We start from the raw sequence: 18213 nt of genomic DNA, 5'->3' as shown, positions 1-18213 counted from the left end.
ATCTGCTTGAGATTCTCTCTCCCTCTACCCCTCCCCCGCCAAAAAAGGGGGGAAAAAAGATCACAGAGAGGTGCCTGGCTGTTTCGGTCAGTGAAACACATGACTCTTGATCTCCGGGTTGTGAGTTCAAGCCCCACACTGGGCACAGAACTTACTTAAAAACAAACAAACCAGAGGTATAAAAAATATTCAGCAAGTAGCAGTGGATGAACCACAGTAACTGACAGTAGTCAGGCACATGGCAATAATGAAGACAGGAATTCAACAGTCTCACAAAGAGGCTGGCAAATGTGGGGGGAGGGGCATGAGGCCTAGAGGACCCCCACCCTCTTTCCAGCTCTGAAGTGCTGGACCCCGTGGCCCACAGGAGACATCATCACTTGGCCACGATCAAGAAGCTGAGTCCTTGCTACAAGTTAAGAAAAGAACCTTTAGCTACTCCCAGCGTTATAGGTTAAATTGCAGCCCTCCTTGGGGCGCCTGGGTGGCACAGCGGTTAAGCGTCTGCCTTCGGCTCAGGGCGTGATCCCGGCGTTCTGGGATCGAGCCCCACATCAGGCTCCTCTGCTATGAGCCTGCTTCTTCCTCTCCCACTCCCCCTGCTTGTGTTCCCTCTCTCACTGGCTGTCTCTATCTCTGTCAAATAAATAAATAAAATCTTAAAAAAATAAAATAAAATAAATTGCATCCCTCCAAAATTCCTATGTTAGAGACCTAACCCTATGCCTCAGACTGTGACTGTATTTGGAAATAGGGCCATGAGAGAGGCAATTAAGGTAAAATGAGGTCATCTGGGTGGGCCCTCATTCTATATGACTGGAGTCTTTAAAGGTGATGAAAACACAGGCAACAGACAGACTGAGGGGTGGCATGTGAAGACACAGCAAGAAGACGGCTGTATGCAAGTGAAGAACAGACGCTTCAGAAGAAAACCAAACCTGCAGACACCCTGCTCTTGGGCTTCTGGCTTTCCGAAGTGTGAGAAGATAAATTTCTAGGACTTAAACTATGCATTCTGTGGCATTTTGTTACGGCAGCCCTAGCGAACGAATATGCCTCGTTGGACTGACTAAATGCACGTCTCTAAACACGAAACACTATAGGATCTCCTCCTTTGATTTGATGTGTAAATTAAGCTGTTTAGTAAAAAACTCTGTAACTCGACTATTAAGAAATTGTTAGAGAATTAGATTCTCACCACTTATTTTTGAGACACCAAACTGAAATTTCCTATTCTTAATTTCTTAACTACATAGCAAAAAGGCTATGCTGTTTACACATTTTACTACTAGTATTAAATATCATATTTTCAACTTCATAGGATTTTAATAGGCCTATAGAAGCCTGGCCAAGAAACCGAAGTGGAATCTGTTTGACTGACATTAAAAAGCAATTGAGTTACAGACCTGTCAAATATGTTCACATTTGGGCTCTGTGTGTGATACGTGTCTATTTTGACTACTACTACCAGAATCATGTAATGATTTACAGACCTTCAATGTCTATAGTACCTTAACTGTATGAAAGCTGTAGCCCAATCTTCCTTTATATTTTCATATCATAACAAACCCCACCCCATACAGGTGATAACCAGAGGGATGGCCCAGTGCTTGAACAGTGCCGAGTCAAACAAGGCTGAGATTTTGCCACAGAAGGAAAAGGGAGAAAACAGAAAAGAGACCCTGGGCTGGCTCAGAGCCTCTCACCAGTTGGACTTTTCCTCATATAAGATGACATTTTGGAGCCACCTTAGCTCAGTAGGCCATCCTGATAAACTCTGGGCTCTTTTCTTTGTGCTCCAGGTCCAGCTGAAGCCTGAAGACTGGGCTTTTGCAGAAGTAGCCAGGCAGCAGATTTCTCATTCCAGCCCGCTGCATTAGTCCCAGGCCCCAGAAGACATTGCGGCCACACCGTGACGAAGCTGCCTCATGCGCTTCTCCGAAACCTCCAACTTAGAGATTGTCGTGGTTAACATTTTTTGCTACTTACTGGCTCTTTTATTTTTTAGAGTTGTTTCAGGTTTACAAAAACATTTCCCATCTACCCCCTGCCCCACACATGCAAACCTTCCCACTATCATCCTCCCCACCAGGGTGCTGCATTTCTTACAAACGATGAGCCTACACTGACACATAACGATCACCGAAAGTGCACAGTCCACCTTACGGCTCATTCTTGGTACACTCTATGGGTTTGGACAAGTGTATAATGACATATATCCACCACGATAGTATCACCAGAGTATTTTCACTGCCCTAAAAGTCCTCTGTGCTCTGCCTATTCATTTCTCTGCCTCTCCTCCACCCCTAGCAACCACTGATCTTTTTACTGCCTCCATAGTTTTGGCCTTTTCCAGATTGTCCTATCTATTCTGGATTCTATGTTGCAATCATACAGTACGCAGCCTTTCCAGATTGGCTTCTTTCACTTCCTGATATGCATTTAAGGTTCTTCCAAGCCTTTTCACGGCTCGATAGATCATTTCTTTTTTGATTCAATAATATCCCTTTGTCTGGCTGTACTGCAGTTTATTTATCCGTTCGTACACTGAAGGACATCTTGGCTTCTTCCAAGTTTTGGCAGCTATGAAGAAAGCTGCGATATGTATCCTTGTGCAGGTTTTTGTTGAAAACATAAGTTTTCAACTCCTCTGGGTAAAACCAAAGACTGCAATTGCCGGATCTTACAGTTTAGTTTTGTAAGAAACCTCAAAACTATGTTCCAAAGTGGCGGTAAAATTTTGCATTTCCACCAGCAATGAATTCCTTTTGCTCCTTTTGAATGCGTTCCTTTCGCTCCACACACTCATCAGCATGTTGTCAGTGTTTCAGACTTCAGTCATTCTAATAGGTGTGCAGCGGGATCTCATTGTTAGTCTCTTTTGTTTTAAAGACACTCTTTCGTATGATTCCTTCATGATTCTGACATGGTAATTTCACATACTAACCATTCAATAAAATCTTTTCTACTAATAACATAAGCAATAATAAATAAGCTATATTAAATACCCTAGGTGTTTAAAGTATTTTATATTCAGTCTGCTCCTAAAGTTCTGTATATATTTGGGGGTTGGAATGAAGCCAAACAAAATAAATAGAACCTTTTTAGCGGTTAGTTCCTTTACTGAGGTATGGAAAACATTTCTTACGAAACACCCCAGATAGGGGCACCTGGGTGGCTCAGTCGGCTAGGCGTCTGCCTTCAGCTCAGGTCATGATCCTAGGGTCCTGGGATCAAGTCCTGCATAGGCTCCTTGTTTGGCGGGGAGCCTGCTTCTCCCTCTGCCTGCCCCTTCCCGTGCTTGTGCTCGCTCACTCTGACAAATAAATAAATGAAATCTTAAAAAAAAGAAAAAAAGACAAAGAACATCCCAGATATGTATCTGTAGGCATCTTACATCTATTCCCTAGAATCCATCTTTCCTTCACACTCCGATCCCTGGAATTACTGCCTCTTCAATGACTATCTGTATCTAAGTTAACAGCAACACAGTATATCAAATCACTACCCTACATTTACTGTCCTCATTACCAACACCTTTTAGTCAAGCACTTATTCATTCAATAAATATTTTTAAGCTTCTCCCATATATCAGACACAATGCTAGGCATCTAGGCATAACAGTGAGACATGGGTCCTGTTCCCAGCATTTGCAGATGTCTCAGTGCAGGCAACATTTACCCATGATCCCCAGGATGCAAGGAGCTGACGGCACCAAGTTATAAAGGAAGAGCTCTTTAAGTGGCAAAGCCAGACCATACATGACAAACATCACAGGTCATACATATTACCTGCTACAGTCTAGAAGTCTTGCAGTCAACAGAGTGGACAGAGAGGGATGAAGCATATGTACAAATTAAAAAAACTTACACTATGAGAGAATTAAAGAATTATGGCCAGTTTCTTTTGCTTTGTTTTCTACCTTAGCTTGAATATGGCTATTTTTTTCATAATTAAAAAGCACAATTATGACATATGTTGAAATACAGAAAATGTTGGCTAAAATATGTGTTTGATACAATTTTAAATTTGTAAACATATGGAAACGAATGAAAAGTAATGTAAATAATGTAAAGCTTATGAAAGCAAAAATAATTTAATTCACTTCAATCTTGTTGGAAGTCATTTATCAAACTAGAAATTGCCATTGATAAATGAGGAAGGGAGGGAAGAAGGGAAGGAAGCAGGGAAGGGGAGGAAGGGAGGGAGGGAAGGAGCAAGACTGGTATACAATATGGGCTTAACATTTTTGGGGGCATGCAAAAAACTTCCCAGAGAATATTCCAAATAATAACAATGATAAACAATGTAACTAACCATTAGAGTTTCATTAAACTACAAGTGAACTATAAAGGTGCAAGCATTAAAAAAAAAATAACCTTATTCCCACAGCATCATTATAATGTATAATAAATCTTGGCTACTTGACATGTTACACAGGAGCAACCTCATAGAAACTGACCTTAATGAGTGAGCCTCACATCATTCTATATTTATAAGTAGAATATGTGCCCAGACACCTACACACATAAATAACAATTCTGCCTTAAGAAACCTACACTCTGAGACCACATCTCCACAGAAAACTCTGAGAAGAAAAATCGCAGAAGTAGGACTTAAATCCACTTCGGGCGATCTGACTCACCAGCTGAATATCAGAGCATGTGTGTTCATTACCTGAGGAAATTTTCTCCCTGGTTTTATATGACTTGGTCTGAACCTCAAGGGATTTCAAGCTCAATCATAAAGAATATGCCTTTGGGTATATTTTATGACAAAAATACATACATTATTATTCAGGGGATACTTACAGGATTCAAACTAAAACCAAAATACAAGTACAAGAAGTATTTGAATGCATTTACAGATGGTTGAAACAAATGATTTTGTTAAGCAAAGTTATTAATATCTGGGTGGGGACATGACTCAAGTCTGATCTACAGCCTGGCACACAAAGCTGATGCTTGCCAACCAAATTTCCTCTCTTAATAATTAAATGAAAAAAAAAAAAAAAGAAACAAAATTGAGCTACCTGCACTAATTAGCTGGAGGTGATGATGAAAAGAAGCTGCTAGAGACAGAGCCCTGATGGCCAGCAAGAATATGAAGGAATTCCTGACGAAGTCAAAACCATGAGGAAGAGAAGAAAAGGATCAGCAAAATAAAAAGCTACACATGATATTGCCAATTCCAAATGCTGGTGAGGATGTGGAGCAACGGGAACTCTCATTTGTTGCCGGTGGAAATGGAAAATGGTACAGCCACTTTAGAAGACAGTCTGGAGGTTCCTTATAGAACTAAACATACTTTTAACATAAGATCCAACAACTGTACTCCTTGATATTTACTTGAAGGAGTTAAAACTTGTGTTTTCAACAAAAACCTGAGCAAGGATGTTTTTGGTAGTCTTATTTATAACTGTCCAAACCTGGAAGAAATTAAGATGTTCTTCAGTAGATGAATAAATAAATTGCTGGTACATCCAGACAAAGGAATATTATTCAGTTTAAAGAGAAATGAGCTATTGAGACATGAAAGTCACAGAGGAACCTTAAATGCGTATTAGACTAAGTGAAAGAAGACAATCTGGAAAGGCTACATACTACGTGATTCCAACTCTAGGACATTCTGAAAAAGGGAAAACTGTGAAGACAGTAAAAAGATCAGTGGAAGAGAGCTAGGAGCGGAACAGAAGGGGAGAGACGAATAGGCAAAGCACAGGAGATTTTTAGGACAGTGAAAATACTCTGTATGATTATTAACGTGATAGATGTATGTTACTATACATTTGTCCAAACTCATGGAATGTACAACGCCATGAAAGAACTGCAAGATAAATTATGGATTTTGAATGATATTGATGTGTCAATGTAGGTTCATCAATTGTAATAATTACACCACTCTGTTGGGGGATGTTGATAGTGGTGGAGTTTATGCATGTGTTGGGGTAGAAGGTACTCGGGGAAATCTCTGTATTTTTCTCCCAATTCTGTGCACCAAAAACTGCTTTGAAAAAAAATACAACCTTTAAAAAATGTGCAGAGAGATGTAAGTGAAGTCACTGTGAGAGAGACCAAGAAGGCCAGAGGAGAAAAGGCAGAAGTTAGCCAGTTCCCAGAACTGCCTCGATTCTGGAGAGCCTTCAATTAATTGCATGTACACCCTGACAGTAAACCCTCATTTGCTATGACTACTTTAATGAGTTTCTGCCCCTTGCAGCCAAAAACAATCTGAAGTAGGAATGGGTTCTAGAATCTGCAACAGATCCTCAGAGAAGACATTGGATTAACAATGAAATCATCATAAAGTAGAGAGCAATGAGGATGTTCTCGTCCTACAATACTGCCTACTGAACCCTCCAGAGATAGTTTAGAGATTCTTTACTATTATTCTCATGGAAAGGTAAAAATCTAATTTCTCTCCTTTTGAACTTTGGCATAAGTGGTGTGTTTGACCAACAGAATCCAGCAGGAGTGACAGTCAAAGTTAGGTGGTACTAAGAAGCCCTGCAGCTTCTGCCTAGGACTCTCGGAATGCCTACTTTGGGGAAGCCCCCTTGAGAATCAAGCTGCCAAGGTCTGAAAAGTCCAAGCTATGCAGAGAAGCCACAGCAGGTGCTCCGGACAACAGCCTCGCTGGCATCACTGCCAGCCACAAGTGAGTCATCTTGAACATCCATCCTGGTCAAGTCTTCAGATGACTCTACCCCCAGCTGCCATTTGCCTATAACCACACAGTGATCACAAATGAGAAGCACCCAGCCGAACCCAGTCAACCCACAGAAACATAAAAGATAATAAGCTGCTTCTGAGGTCACTAAGTTTTAGGATGGCTTGTTAGACAATAGTAGATAACCAGAACACCTCTCCTCCTCAATGATGGAGAAACACTGAAATCATTCCCATTAGGAAGGAGGGAGGGAGCGGGGCAGTAAGGCAGACAGGGAGCATGTATGTTGGTGTGAGGAGGGTTATAATTGTAAATCTGCTTAGTGTTGGGCATGAGTTTAAGTGGTGAGATTGAGGAAAGAACTAGGAGAAGGTCTAGGAAGAAACTCCAAGTGACAAAAAATTGGTTAAATAATACACTGTCCCAATTAGATCTATATAACACACACCTGTAACAGGCATACTCACTGTATGCCACATTACGGCATCTGAACGTTATAGTCCCGTTGACTGTTCTTTTTCTGCAAGCAAAGCACATGAGCTGCACCAGCAGGAGAAAATGTGAAGGCATCAACGTAAGCAGCATGCGTTGTTCCTACAGAATGAAGCCTCCAAAAGCAAGCATTTATATTGCTCAGGTACATACTTATAAAAAGTATAAAGACATGCATGGAAATGAAAATCACCACTTTCGGGATAGGGTCCATCTCCTGGGAGATGAGGGAGAGAAAAGCTATCGCGCCAGAAACGAGAGGGCCTCCACCTGCATTTGTTGAGTCTGACATCTAAAGCTGACTGGTAGGCACATCGGTGTCTGTACTTTTATGTCTTTTAAATAATAAAGACTAGCTGCAACTGAATGTGATGTGAAAAAGCTGAGTGATAAACACTTGCCTCAAAAATGGTATCTGATACACAGCTCTACAAACAGGCATAAAAATATCATGCATATGGGGATTGCCATGATAACAGAAATACAGGCAACGACGATAGGGCCATACTTGGAGGGGACTGCGCTTGAGATTGCTCTTCATGCCACAGCCTCACCAATCCTTTTCCAAACCAGTGACATGAGCACATCAATTATTTTTGCCACTTGAAATGAGTATAAACTCCCATAAGCATTACGTATATTACACACACACACACACACACACACACACCAATGTGCGTGTGTGTGTGTGTGTGTGTGTGTGTGTGTGTAGGGATCTCAAAAGAAAAAAATACCGTGGGCCTATTGTCAAAGGACTATTGTTCAAAAAGCATGTTTACTTGTCTTTCTAAAAATTATCACAGAATGCTATTATTTTCTATTGGTATACAAATAATTTTTAACTAAATATGAGCTTTAAAAGACAGAGGTTTATACTCAGTCACTTTTTCCCCTGGTGAATATTACTTCATTTCTTTTCATTTCAGTGTAGATTTATTTTCACGCCAAGAAGTTACTCATCATTATTTATATTCTCCTTGAAACCAGTCATGGCAGCACTTGTGTTTCCTTATCTGATGACTTGTTAAGATCAAAGGATCAAAAGCTGAAGATCCCAGACCCCTCGGGATCTCAACCCTCCATTTCACCAGATGCAGAGAAGGCCTCTGGTGAATTAAGGACTGCCCCTCACAGACCACATGGCACTATGTGTGTTAGGGATAAGCGGCAGCAACGCTGCGGTAACAACGTGGTGAGAGATGATGTCAGGTTTTAAATTCACTGGGAGCCGACTACAAAATGGGTAGCGACAGGCTCCTTCTCCTCTGCCACATGTCCTGCGGGCTCCACCGTCAATGACAGTGGCCCCTAATCATACCCCCCTCCAGGCGCTGAGCTTCTGACCCAAGATAGGGAGAGAGGGAAAGAAACAGAAGGTGCATGTATTTTGTGCAGAGATGCCTGAGGATGTGGGCCTCTGTCAAAACTCCTACAACTACTAGCCTAACTTGGCGTGTAGCAAACCAATGTATGGAGGACACACAAACCACAAGGAACTTCTCAGACTCAGGGTCTGTAAATCCCAGGCTCAGCGTTTTAGTTTGGTCTTGAACTATGCTGAATATATCACTACTGTTATGTGTGAATCTATAAAAATGCTCAGAAAGATCAAGTCAAATTTTTAACAGCGCTCTAAACCAAAACTAAGCTCACTACAATGACTTTAAAAATAAAGTCATATTTGACCCTTTTATTTGACATCAATATTGACCCCCATTTTTTGACCCCCATATTTGACATCAATGAAACAAAAGATTTTTTTTAATCTCTTCAGTTACAGATTTTGCTATAATCAAAAATTAATGAACAGGATTAATTTTATTCTTTTTCTTCTAAAATTTTCCTCCAAATTTACTATCATTGTGGTCGTTTTTCTGAAACAATATAATAAAACAGACTATTAGTTTTGCCAAGTGCTGTGAAGGTTACTAGACAAAGACCCCCCCCTGCATATTTTCCCTGTTTTTGCAGAAAACAGATCATAAAACAGAAAAAGCTTTCTTCAAAGAAATGAGCAGCTTCAGTTACAAGTGAAAAGTCAGCCATGTGTACTAATTCTCAGTAATAATGAAGCAAGGGGAGCTCCCCGGGGACTTAAAAGTCAATGCCTGGCATGCTTGGGTGAACTAAGGAGGAGAGCTGGTCACGTGACACAGCCTTTCAAAGCCCTTTGTATCCCCATTGGAGAGATGAGGCTGTGGAACCCATGAGGACCTTCTCCGGTGTGTGCCTGGCTCCAAGGGCAGGAAAACTGCTGCAGCAAAGGAAGCCGCCGCTGCTTTAAAAACATACTGAAAATGCAGCTCAGAGCTGAGGGGTCCGGATTGGTTGCTACCTGCAGGACTGCTCACTTGAAGAATAGACTCTGACTTCTTAAAGCAGTGTTGGGGGGGTGGGCGGGTGGGGGGAGCAAAACAGGAGACTTGAAACACCGAGGACCACGGTCTACCTGCTTTAGAGAGGACGGATGGCAAACCTCATTTCACAGATATTTTAAGTAGCTGTAAAGCCCAAGTGGCTCCAATTTTAAGCCCGTGTTTAGATCAGGTTTGAAGAAGGGCTGCACCTCTTTACGGTAGCGAGGCACCACTTCTGATGCCAATCCGCGCTTTGTGTTTGAAACGGGCGACCACAGACAAGAAAACAAGACCACCTACGGCAGACAATACGTGCCACAACCCATCGCCCAGACCCGTGTGCAGGCAAAATGTTTTCAGTAAAAAGATAATAAACCTCCAGGTTATTGCCAAAATCTTGAGCGGTATCACATAATTAATTTCACATTTTAAATTCTTACAGAGATATATAATCATGTCTTTTCAAGCAGGTTTAAAACCTGACTTTTTAAGAGAAACACCCTCCCCCCTCCCCCCACCGACCTACAGAAACACCCGAGGAACTGCCTGGAGCCCAGGCCAGAGACAGCTGAGGGACGTGCCACTTTAACATTAGAAACCCAGTGACTCGAAGAGACACTCCCGCTGTTTCAAATGAAGAATACTTACCGGGAAGAGCAGCTCCTGCACCTCCTAATAATATTCTTTTTGATTATTATTGTGCGCCCTTTTTATTTAGGACAATAAAGCCTCCCTTTTTCCATCCTGAATGCTCCTAAAGTTACAGCACAAGGGGATCCTACCTGGCCATCTATGACAGGTCAGTGATCAAACAGAAAGAGAGTCAGGCAAGAGCCAAATTCCGTCTCTCTCTTAAGAATGACCAGGACTAGGACTTCTTAGTTCCTGTTCCCTTTAAGGAACCCCCATTCAAAGTCAGACAGGACAATAAGCCCTTTCCAAACAAAGGTTTAATATTCTCATTTGTTTGCCCAGCATCTGAACGCAATGATTTTCAAGAAAAGATTATTTTATGAAGACCATTTCCTGCACAGAACAAGCTAATTAAAAAAATAAGTGACCTCATCTTTCTTATAAGAAAAGAAACAGGTTTAGATGCAAAATATACCAATATTGTATTGCCCTAGTGATCAAAGCCCGTTTATTTAACCAACCTTATCTTTAAATAGTGCCAGTCTTTGTAGCAGAGTTTAATTTACTTAAAGTATTTGCATTCACATGAACAAACCTGTACATGAGATAAAATGAGAGATCATGTTTTGCTGAGCTTAAGAACAAGATGCAGGTTGTTCATCCATATAAAGAAATACTCATTCCAAGCCGTTTCGACAATGCGGAGCACGCTCAGCCAGTTGTTTCCCAGCATCCTTCTTCCAGAAGCACAGGGAAGCTCGAGAAGGTACTGGTACGTGGAAGATAAAGCAAAGCACAGAGCTGTGGCTGCCAACTCCAAACTACACATTTTAGCGCCTGACCCAGCAGAGGGTGCCATGAGGAAAGAATGTACTACAAACTAACTTTAGAAAGAGGTTAGCAAAGACTCTTTCAAAGGCCAAACACTTTCTGCCACAAATGACTTCTACTGCAGAACCAACCGAAAGCAATGACGGATTTAACAGGCATGACTTGCATGACTTAACAGGCAGTAAGATCAGAAACATTTACCCTTCCATCTCAGGAATGGTTCTCGGGCCCTAGAAGACTCTGCCCTTGCACAGGATCTGTGGTTGAACAGAAGCCTTAGTCCATATTAGGTTACCACGGTGGGGGTATGCATGTGAAACACGTCTTTTCAACACAGAGCTCTGCAAAAGGTACTTACACAGCCGCCCGCAAGAATTTCTGCTGCAAGTGGGACCGAACCATCTTTGCGCATAAATTTATCCCTCACAAAATCATTCACCTTGAAGAAAAATATTTACAGAAGCTGATGAAAAATATAAAGAAAGTCATTAAACACATATAAATATACAACTGTAAATATGTTCTTTTTCTCTGTCAGTATATTGAAGCAATCATAAACCGAATAAATTAAGGATCTTAAAAGTTTGAGAAGTGCCTTTAATAGCACATATGCAGTTTTAAAAAGGTAAAATATATATAAGTATTGCTGATGTTTCCAGGAGAAAGAAACTGAAAGACAGATGGCACAGGGCGCTGACCAGCTCCGTGGGTGGAGCGTGTGACCCTTGATCTCCGGGTTGTGAGTTCCAGCCCTTCGTTGAAAGTAGCGATTACTTAAAAATAAAGTCTTTAAAATTAAAAAAAAGAGATGACTTACAAGCCTAAAATGCAAATATGTCTGCCAATTCCAATAACGTAAGGGAGACATACTGACACCAAGGACAAGATAAAAACATACGTTTTAGAAGTTAAAACTGGTTTACAGAGTCTGATTAAAAATCACTTTTATGTCTGCTAACAAAATTTAATCTAAAACAAAATGCGTCACCGAGACAAAGCTGGCTAAGCAGATTTTTCAGCTTAGTAGAAATTCAGTATCTAAGAATTCTCAACATCAGTAACCTTAATTAATTAATTAAGTATAATGTACTCAAAACAGTATGAACTACAAGCCATCTAAAAATCAATCATGTTTTTGGAAGATACAAGCCAGAGAAGATGAGTTGTCCCAAGGCAAAAAAACACAGTAAAAGAATTTCAGGCACCAAGGCTCAGAGCCCAATCTAAAAGTAGAGTTTAACCTTCTGGGGCTTGAGGACCTTTGTGATGTAGCAGCAAGGATCAGGATCAGCAAGGATAAAGGATCAGCTTTAACTAGAACTCAGACCCCTGAACAGGTGGCCTGGCAGATGCTTACAGAATATACTCTAAGCATGAATTCTATCAACGGCACATGTAACTGAGCTTTGGAGTCAGAAAAATCTGGTTTTGGATTCTAATCTTTCCACTCATGAACTGTGGACACGGGTAAATACTTAAACCTTGTGGGCTCCTCACTCTCCTCATGTGCAAACGGTGGGTCCCACTTTGCTAAAGATTAAACAATAATAGAGCATACAGGTACATACATGTACCATACATACGGTAGGGATGGAGGCAAATTTAGCTGCAGCTGCTGCCACATTGGGGATGGTGGTGGACGGTAGTGGTGGTGGACGGTGGTAGTGGTGGTGGACGGTGGATGACGGTGGACGGTGGTCGGTGGTGGTGGACGACAGTGGACAGTGGTGGGTGGTGGTGGTGGTGGTGGTGGACGGTGGTGGTGGTGGGTGATGGGTGGTGGTGGACGGTGGTCGGTGGTGGTGGACGACGGTGGACGGTGATGGGTGGTGGTGGTGGACGGTGGTGGACGGTGGTGGTGGTGGGTGATGGGTGGTGGTGGACAGTGGTGGTGGTGGGTGGTGGTAGGTGGTGATGGTGGTGGATGGTGGTGGTAGCAGCCACCACAAGTCCTATTCAAATATAGCATCACATTTTTGGATGTTCAGTGTTCAATGGAGGATAGTGAAAAAACAGTGTGATGAGTGCCCTAGGTTCGAATTAGCCAGCACCTCTGAGGAAACACAAACCTGCTATTTCCCATAAGAATATCCGCTAGATTCCTGAGTGTGTGCAAACTCCCTGCATAAGAAGCATCAACTGAAAAGACTTACTGTAAGTTTTATGGCCTTCTCTGGGGCAACTCCCAATAACTGTGGCAACAGACCTAAAAGCAACAAAAAGTAGAAGTACATTAAATAAATTACCGTTAACTAAACAAATCAACGGCTCTAAAAAAGGGATCACCATCTAAACACTGGGGCACTCTCTACTGTGATTTTCTGCTATTAGTTTTAATGAGAATACTCGAAACGGAATGTGTAAGCACAAATGTGTCTAAGAGCCACATCAGGACCAAGTAAATTCCCACTCATATTCTGGGTCGTTTGCACGTTGGGTAAATCAACAGTGCTAGTGATATAGGAAATCTCATTATTCCATAAGTTTGTTCTTTTCCCTCCTGCCTCTTAAATATGTGAAATAAGTGTACTTTAGTAACTATATTATTTTTTTTCTAACACTTTTCTCATCTCCCCACCCCCGAAGGCCCACAGTTTAGTCATTCATTCATTTAGAAACTTGACAAGCACAAGACAAACAAGGTTCTTGCTCTGACCAGCCTCAGGAGGAAGGAAGGGAGAGGCTTTCCTGAAGACGTGACAATTGGGGAAAAATGCATTCTGGAAGGGGAACAGATAAGACAAAGAAAGAGTAGGAACAAGCCCAGTGTTCTCAAAAATGAGGGTGAACATCGGTGAGCCACCTGGCACAGAGCAGGCATGAGGACAGGCACGAGTGGGGGCCAGATGCTATAGCCGTGTCACAGGCCAGGATCCTGGGTTAGATGAGAAGTAATTACAAGCCTCCATCAGGAGAGTGATATGCTAATTCACATTTTGAAAGACCACTCTGGCTGCTGTGTGGAGAAAAGATAGGACATACTAATGGGGTTTGTGTGTGTCAGGAGAGGAGACAGAAAGAAAAACTGGGTTTGACATGAATAGCTGGGGCAAGATGAAGCCTGGGGAGTAACGGGTTTGGGGTGAGAAGTGAAAAGTTCTGTTTTAAACGTGTTAGGTTGAGTGAGAATTACGTATCAGGGCACAGGAAGAGGATGCCTTTGACAGGAAAGAGACGCTTCTGGGAAAGGCACAACAGGAGCGGACCGATATAAGTAAACTAAAAAACGGTATCATTTTCATTTGTTCTAAGAGAACAAAATGAAAGGCAGATGCCTTTTCTTGGAAACACATGGTGAGCTAACCCTGAGGATCAGAATGTATTGTTTCCCCATGTCATACTGCTGTCCTTGAGAGGGACGTCATGGTGTTAGCCTTTGTCAGTGAGGACAATTTTCTAATTCATCAACATAAGAAGGTCCACTTGCCTTGTCCTCTGAGTGACCAGCCTGGCACACACAATCTTCCTAAGCCTGTGGCCAAAAGTCACCAGTCTGAGGGCTGTCTGTATCCAGTCTACAGACATGTTTTATTGACTAGCACAAGGTTTCAAACATAATTTGAGCTTATTATAAAGATGTAAAGATGGATCAATCGATCGATCGATGGATGAATCCATAGATCTGACAGCCCTCAGCCTCTTCCTGACATTATGGCAATCTGCTCCAGTTGGGTGAGGCTCTGCCCTTCAGGACCGAACATTGGTTCACCAAGGTCCCCCCACACTCCCTAATGCCGACATGGGATTGAGGACAACAGTCATTCATCATTTTCCTTGCTCTGTTGCTATCTTCACAGGAGAGAAATGTTTTTCTGTGCCTCTGGTTCTACAAAAAGTACAAACAGCTTCACGCTATAGGAAAACTGGAGAAAGCTCATTTCATTGTGGAACCCAATGATAAGGATGCTGACGCTAATAAAAATGTTCTTTAAAAACAGCTGACCTAAAAACAGCTAATGTATTATTTATGATGTATCAGGCACCACATTAAGCACTTTACTGACTCACTGAATCCTTATAACCATCCTACAAGGAGGAAACTGAGGCACACAGAGATTCATCCATTCTGAATCACCCAGCTGATAAACAGTGAGGCTGGGATTCCAACCTGAGCCGTCCTCCTCAAGAGTCCATGTTTTTAGACAATACTCACCCATCCTGTGCCCCACAGCAAACGTGTATCTGTCTCTCACACACCACCTCCTTTCCCCATGTACATAACCTGCCTGGATCCTAGAATCATTTGAGTTTGCAATGTCTTCTCTAGGCCACCATATTTGGAGCCTGCTTCACCCCAGGCCAACAGGTGATAGCGCAAGATAAGATACCTAAAACACTTGCAGGCCATGAGTCCAGCACCGTGGGCCCTATGAGCTAGTAGCCTAAGTGGAACTAGGCAGTGGGGAATCTTCACCCAGGAGCGCAACAGAGTCCTGAGAGTGAAGAGCCAGTCAGCACAGAGGCACAGACGGAGCAGACGCCCTGTGGAGGCGGGAGAGTGACCGGCTGAAGCCCTGGGTGGCCTAACACCTCAGTGAAGCATGAGGAACATAAGGATAAGAAAGGAAAGTGGACGGGCAGACAAAAGAGAATGTGAAGCCAATGCAACAGAGACACCAAAGGGAGAGAACACAACTCATGAAGGGTGCACAGGTAGGGGAGTGCCCTTGACCATCTTCTGGTCCTTCTGAGGGCAGGTTCCAGCAACATTCCTGCCCTGGAATCACTGGGAGATCTCTGCAGTAAACTCTCACCAAAACTCTGCTCTCACTGGCTGCAGGCGGGCTATGCTCTTTACAAGCTAATGAACCAAAGCCGCACAGAAAACATGAATACGAAACCATCTGGGCCAAGCAAGTGCTCTTATTCAAAGTGAGCACTCCCTCCTCCTAAACCACATTCACTTATGAATCTTTTACTTACACCACATGACAGGATACGATGCCTCTAATACGAGAAGAGAGGCTCTGTTATGACTATACAAACACGCTAATTTCTACAGGTAAAATAAGGGATGCGCCGTTTCAACTACACCTTAACATGTACAATTTCCATCTTCCTCTGTACTCAGGGCAAGTACCAAAATGTTCAGTTAAATACGGACTTGCTAGATGCATTTTTCTCATCATTAAATTGTAGACCAAAACCATGGATGGGCTGAAAGCACTGTGATTTAAATGATGATCTCTTGTCTCTATAACTACCCCGTGACAGTCTTTTAAAATGACTAATAAAAAACAGCCCACAGAGCCAAATGACTACAGTGTTAGACACAATCACTTCAGCCTTTTAAGCTATCGAGATTTGTCTTTCTCACTACAAATTTAGTAATGCACCGTGAACAGCAAAAAACAAAACCAAACAAAAGAGAAAACCCTGTATTTAAGACTAAATATAGAGCAGCAAATATTTATTTGTTCAGCAAACATTTACCAAGTGCCTTCTGCGTGCCTGGGACTGGAAGGAACTGTGATCGACATAGTAAGGTCTGTGCTGCCCCCAGGAGAAATTCTCAGTGTAGAAGGGAACCCTAGGTGTCTCTGTGTGCCCCCAAAGGGAGATACACCAAAAAAAGAGTGGGGAGTACCAGAGCACAGAGGCATCAAAGAACTATGTGAATACAGTGGAGAGAACCCGTTGTTTCCTACAGGAGGGAAGAGAGCATCAAAGAGGAGGAGGTACCAGAACTGGGTCTTGAAGGAAAGGTAGGGGTTTAGTGGAGAAGAGAGATGTGGGTAGAACACAGGGCACAGTGGCCAGTGAGGGAAAGGCACCAAAGTCCGAAGAGCATGGCACAGCCAGGGTTGGGGCAAGACCACTGAAGGCTGTGGCTGGATCACGGACCTGGTGATAAGTAACCCTACCAGTGACAGTATGACGGCCAGTATTGGGGGGTACCTCCCACACGTCAGGCCCTATTCTACAGGCTTTAGGTGAATCAATACACTTAATCCACACAAGTCAAAACAGTAACTCAGTGCAAGTTATTCTTATCCCATCAACAGAAACTGATACAGACTTTAAAGAAGCTGCCCAGGGTCACTCAGCTGTTAAAATGGGGGAATGGGTTCAACCCAGGCAGTCTGGCTGGAGGGGGGTGTTCTTATCTGGTGCATCGTACTGAGGCATCGTACTGCTTTTCTCGTGGGACACACTGAGGAGCTTGGGCCAAATTCTGTAGATACATTGGGTGGCTTTTAAGGTAGACAGTGTAGTTCAAAGAGTAAAAAGTTCTAGAGGCAGGTGAAGGGTAGATGCTAAGGGCAGAGACCTAAGGCAGGGAGAGCAATCAAGAGGTTAAAGTAACATAATCGGAGGCGCTGAGTTTCACTAAATAGATAACTCCAACTCAGTAAGAATAAAACCAAAGCACAGATCCATTCCTAAGACTTGGGCCAGATGTTGGCACATGGGAATGCACGGGATAAGGACCATTCTTGTGGTGAATGCCCTGGCTAAATGGGGAAACAAAGGCAGCTATGGACTGCAACCTGACCCGAGTGCCACTACAGACGGGGCCCTGGACGCCAGCAGCCCTGCATAAATGCCCTTTGGAAGGGGTCATGATCTGTGGAACAATGAGAAGTCACAGAGGCGGGAATTTCAAGAACCTTCCTGGTTCCCTGACTGGTGGCGGGGGGTGGGGGTGGGACGTGGCTCAGTAATGCCTAAAACAGCCAGTCTTGTTATGGTGCTTCAACACGATCACAGTGAAGTTTAAAGTACATATATGTTTGACATCTGGGTAACTCAGCAGAAAAATTAGGCTTCTAATATAAGATGTTTCTGTTGGATTCTGGAAACTCATTTTAACAGAGAATGGATGTGTGTGTTGTTTCTAACTTGTCAAAACAGCAGTCTATTTTCCAACTGCCTCAAATGAAATTTATTAGTGTGGTTAGTTTTCTAATCTTCTCATTTTAGTTCAGCTCCATCAGCACATATGGCAATGCTTCCTTGGCAAACTTTACCAGAAGGCTGCTAATGCGAGAAAAGATTTACAGGGTACAATATTAATATAGTATTTTGTCTTCAAATTTCATAGGGTTGAGATATAAATCACACTACCCTCTCTGATCCCAGTCCCTTGTGCAACCCAATGAGAACTGAGCTGGAGGTGTGGGAACTAAGCCCACATCAGGAACCTCTAATTTGAGCTTCCTAAGGCACCCCGAAGAGGTTCCTGGAGCAGTGTGCTGGATCAGAGGGCTACTATGCTATTCTCTACTTA

At 42.7% G+C, this 18213-nt stretch overlaps 1 protein-coding gene across 1 annotated transcript in view; it reads right to left on the bottom strand.

Annotated features, from left to right (window-relative positions):
- The window catches only part of SLC25A13 (solute carrier family 25 member 13), a 176289-nt gene that overhangs the window by 43866 nt on the left and 114210 nt on the right, over nt 1-18213 (bottom strand). The window contains exons 12-13 of the mRNA XM_040644255.1: nt 13136-13188; nt 11341-11421 (exon numbers count right to left, since the gene is read on the bottom strand). Coding sequence (XP_040500189.1) covers nt 11341-11421; nt 13136-13188 — 134 coding nt within the window. The remainder of the gene's footprint in view (nt 1-11340; nt 11422-13135; nt 13189-18213) is intronic.

The sequence above is a fragment of the Ursus maritimus genome, unplaced genomic scaffold (genome assembly GCF_017311325.1).
Source record: "Ursus maritimus isolate PB19 unplaced genomic scaffold, ASM1731132v1 scaffold_3, whole genome shotgun sequence".
In the NCBI taxonomy this organism is placed as follows: Eukaryota; Metazoa; Chordata; class Mammalia; order Carnivora; family Ursidae; genus Ursus; species Ursus maritimus.
Note: the sequence above shows the minus strand (reverse complement) of the source record. Positions and strands in the feature narration are given on the sequence as shown.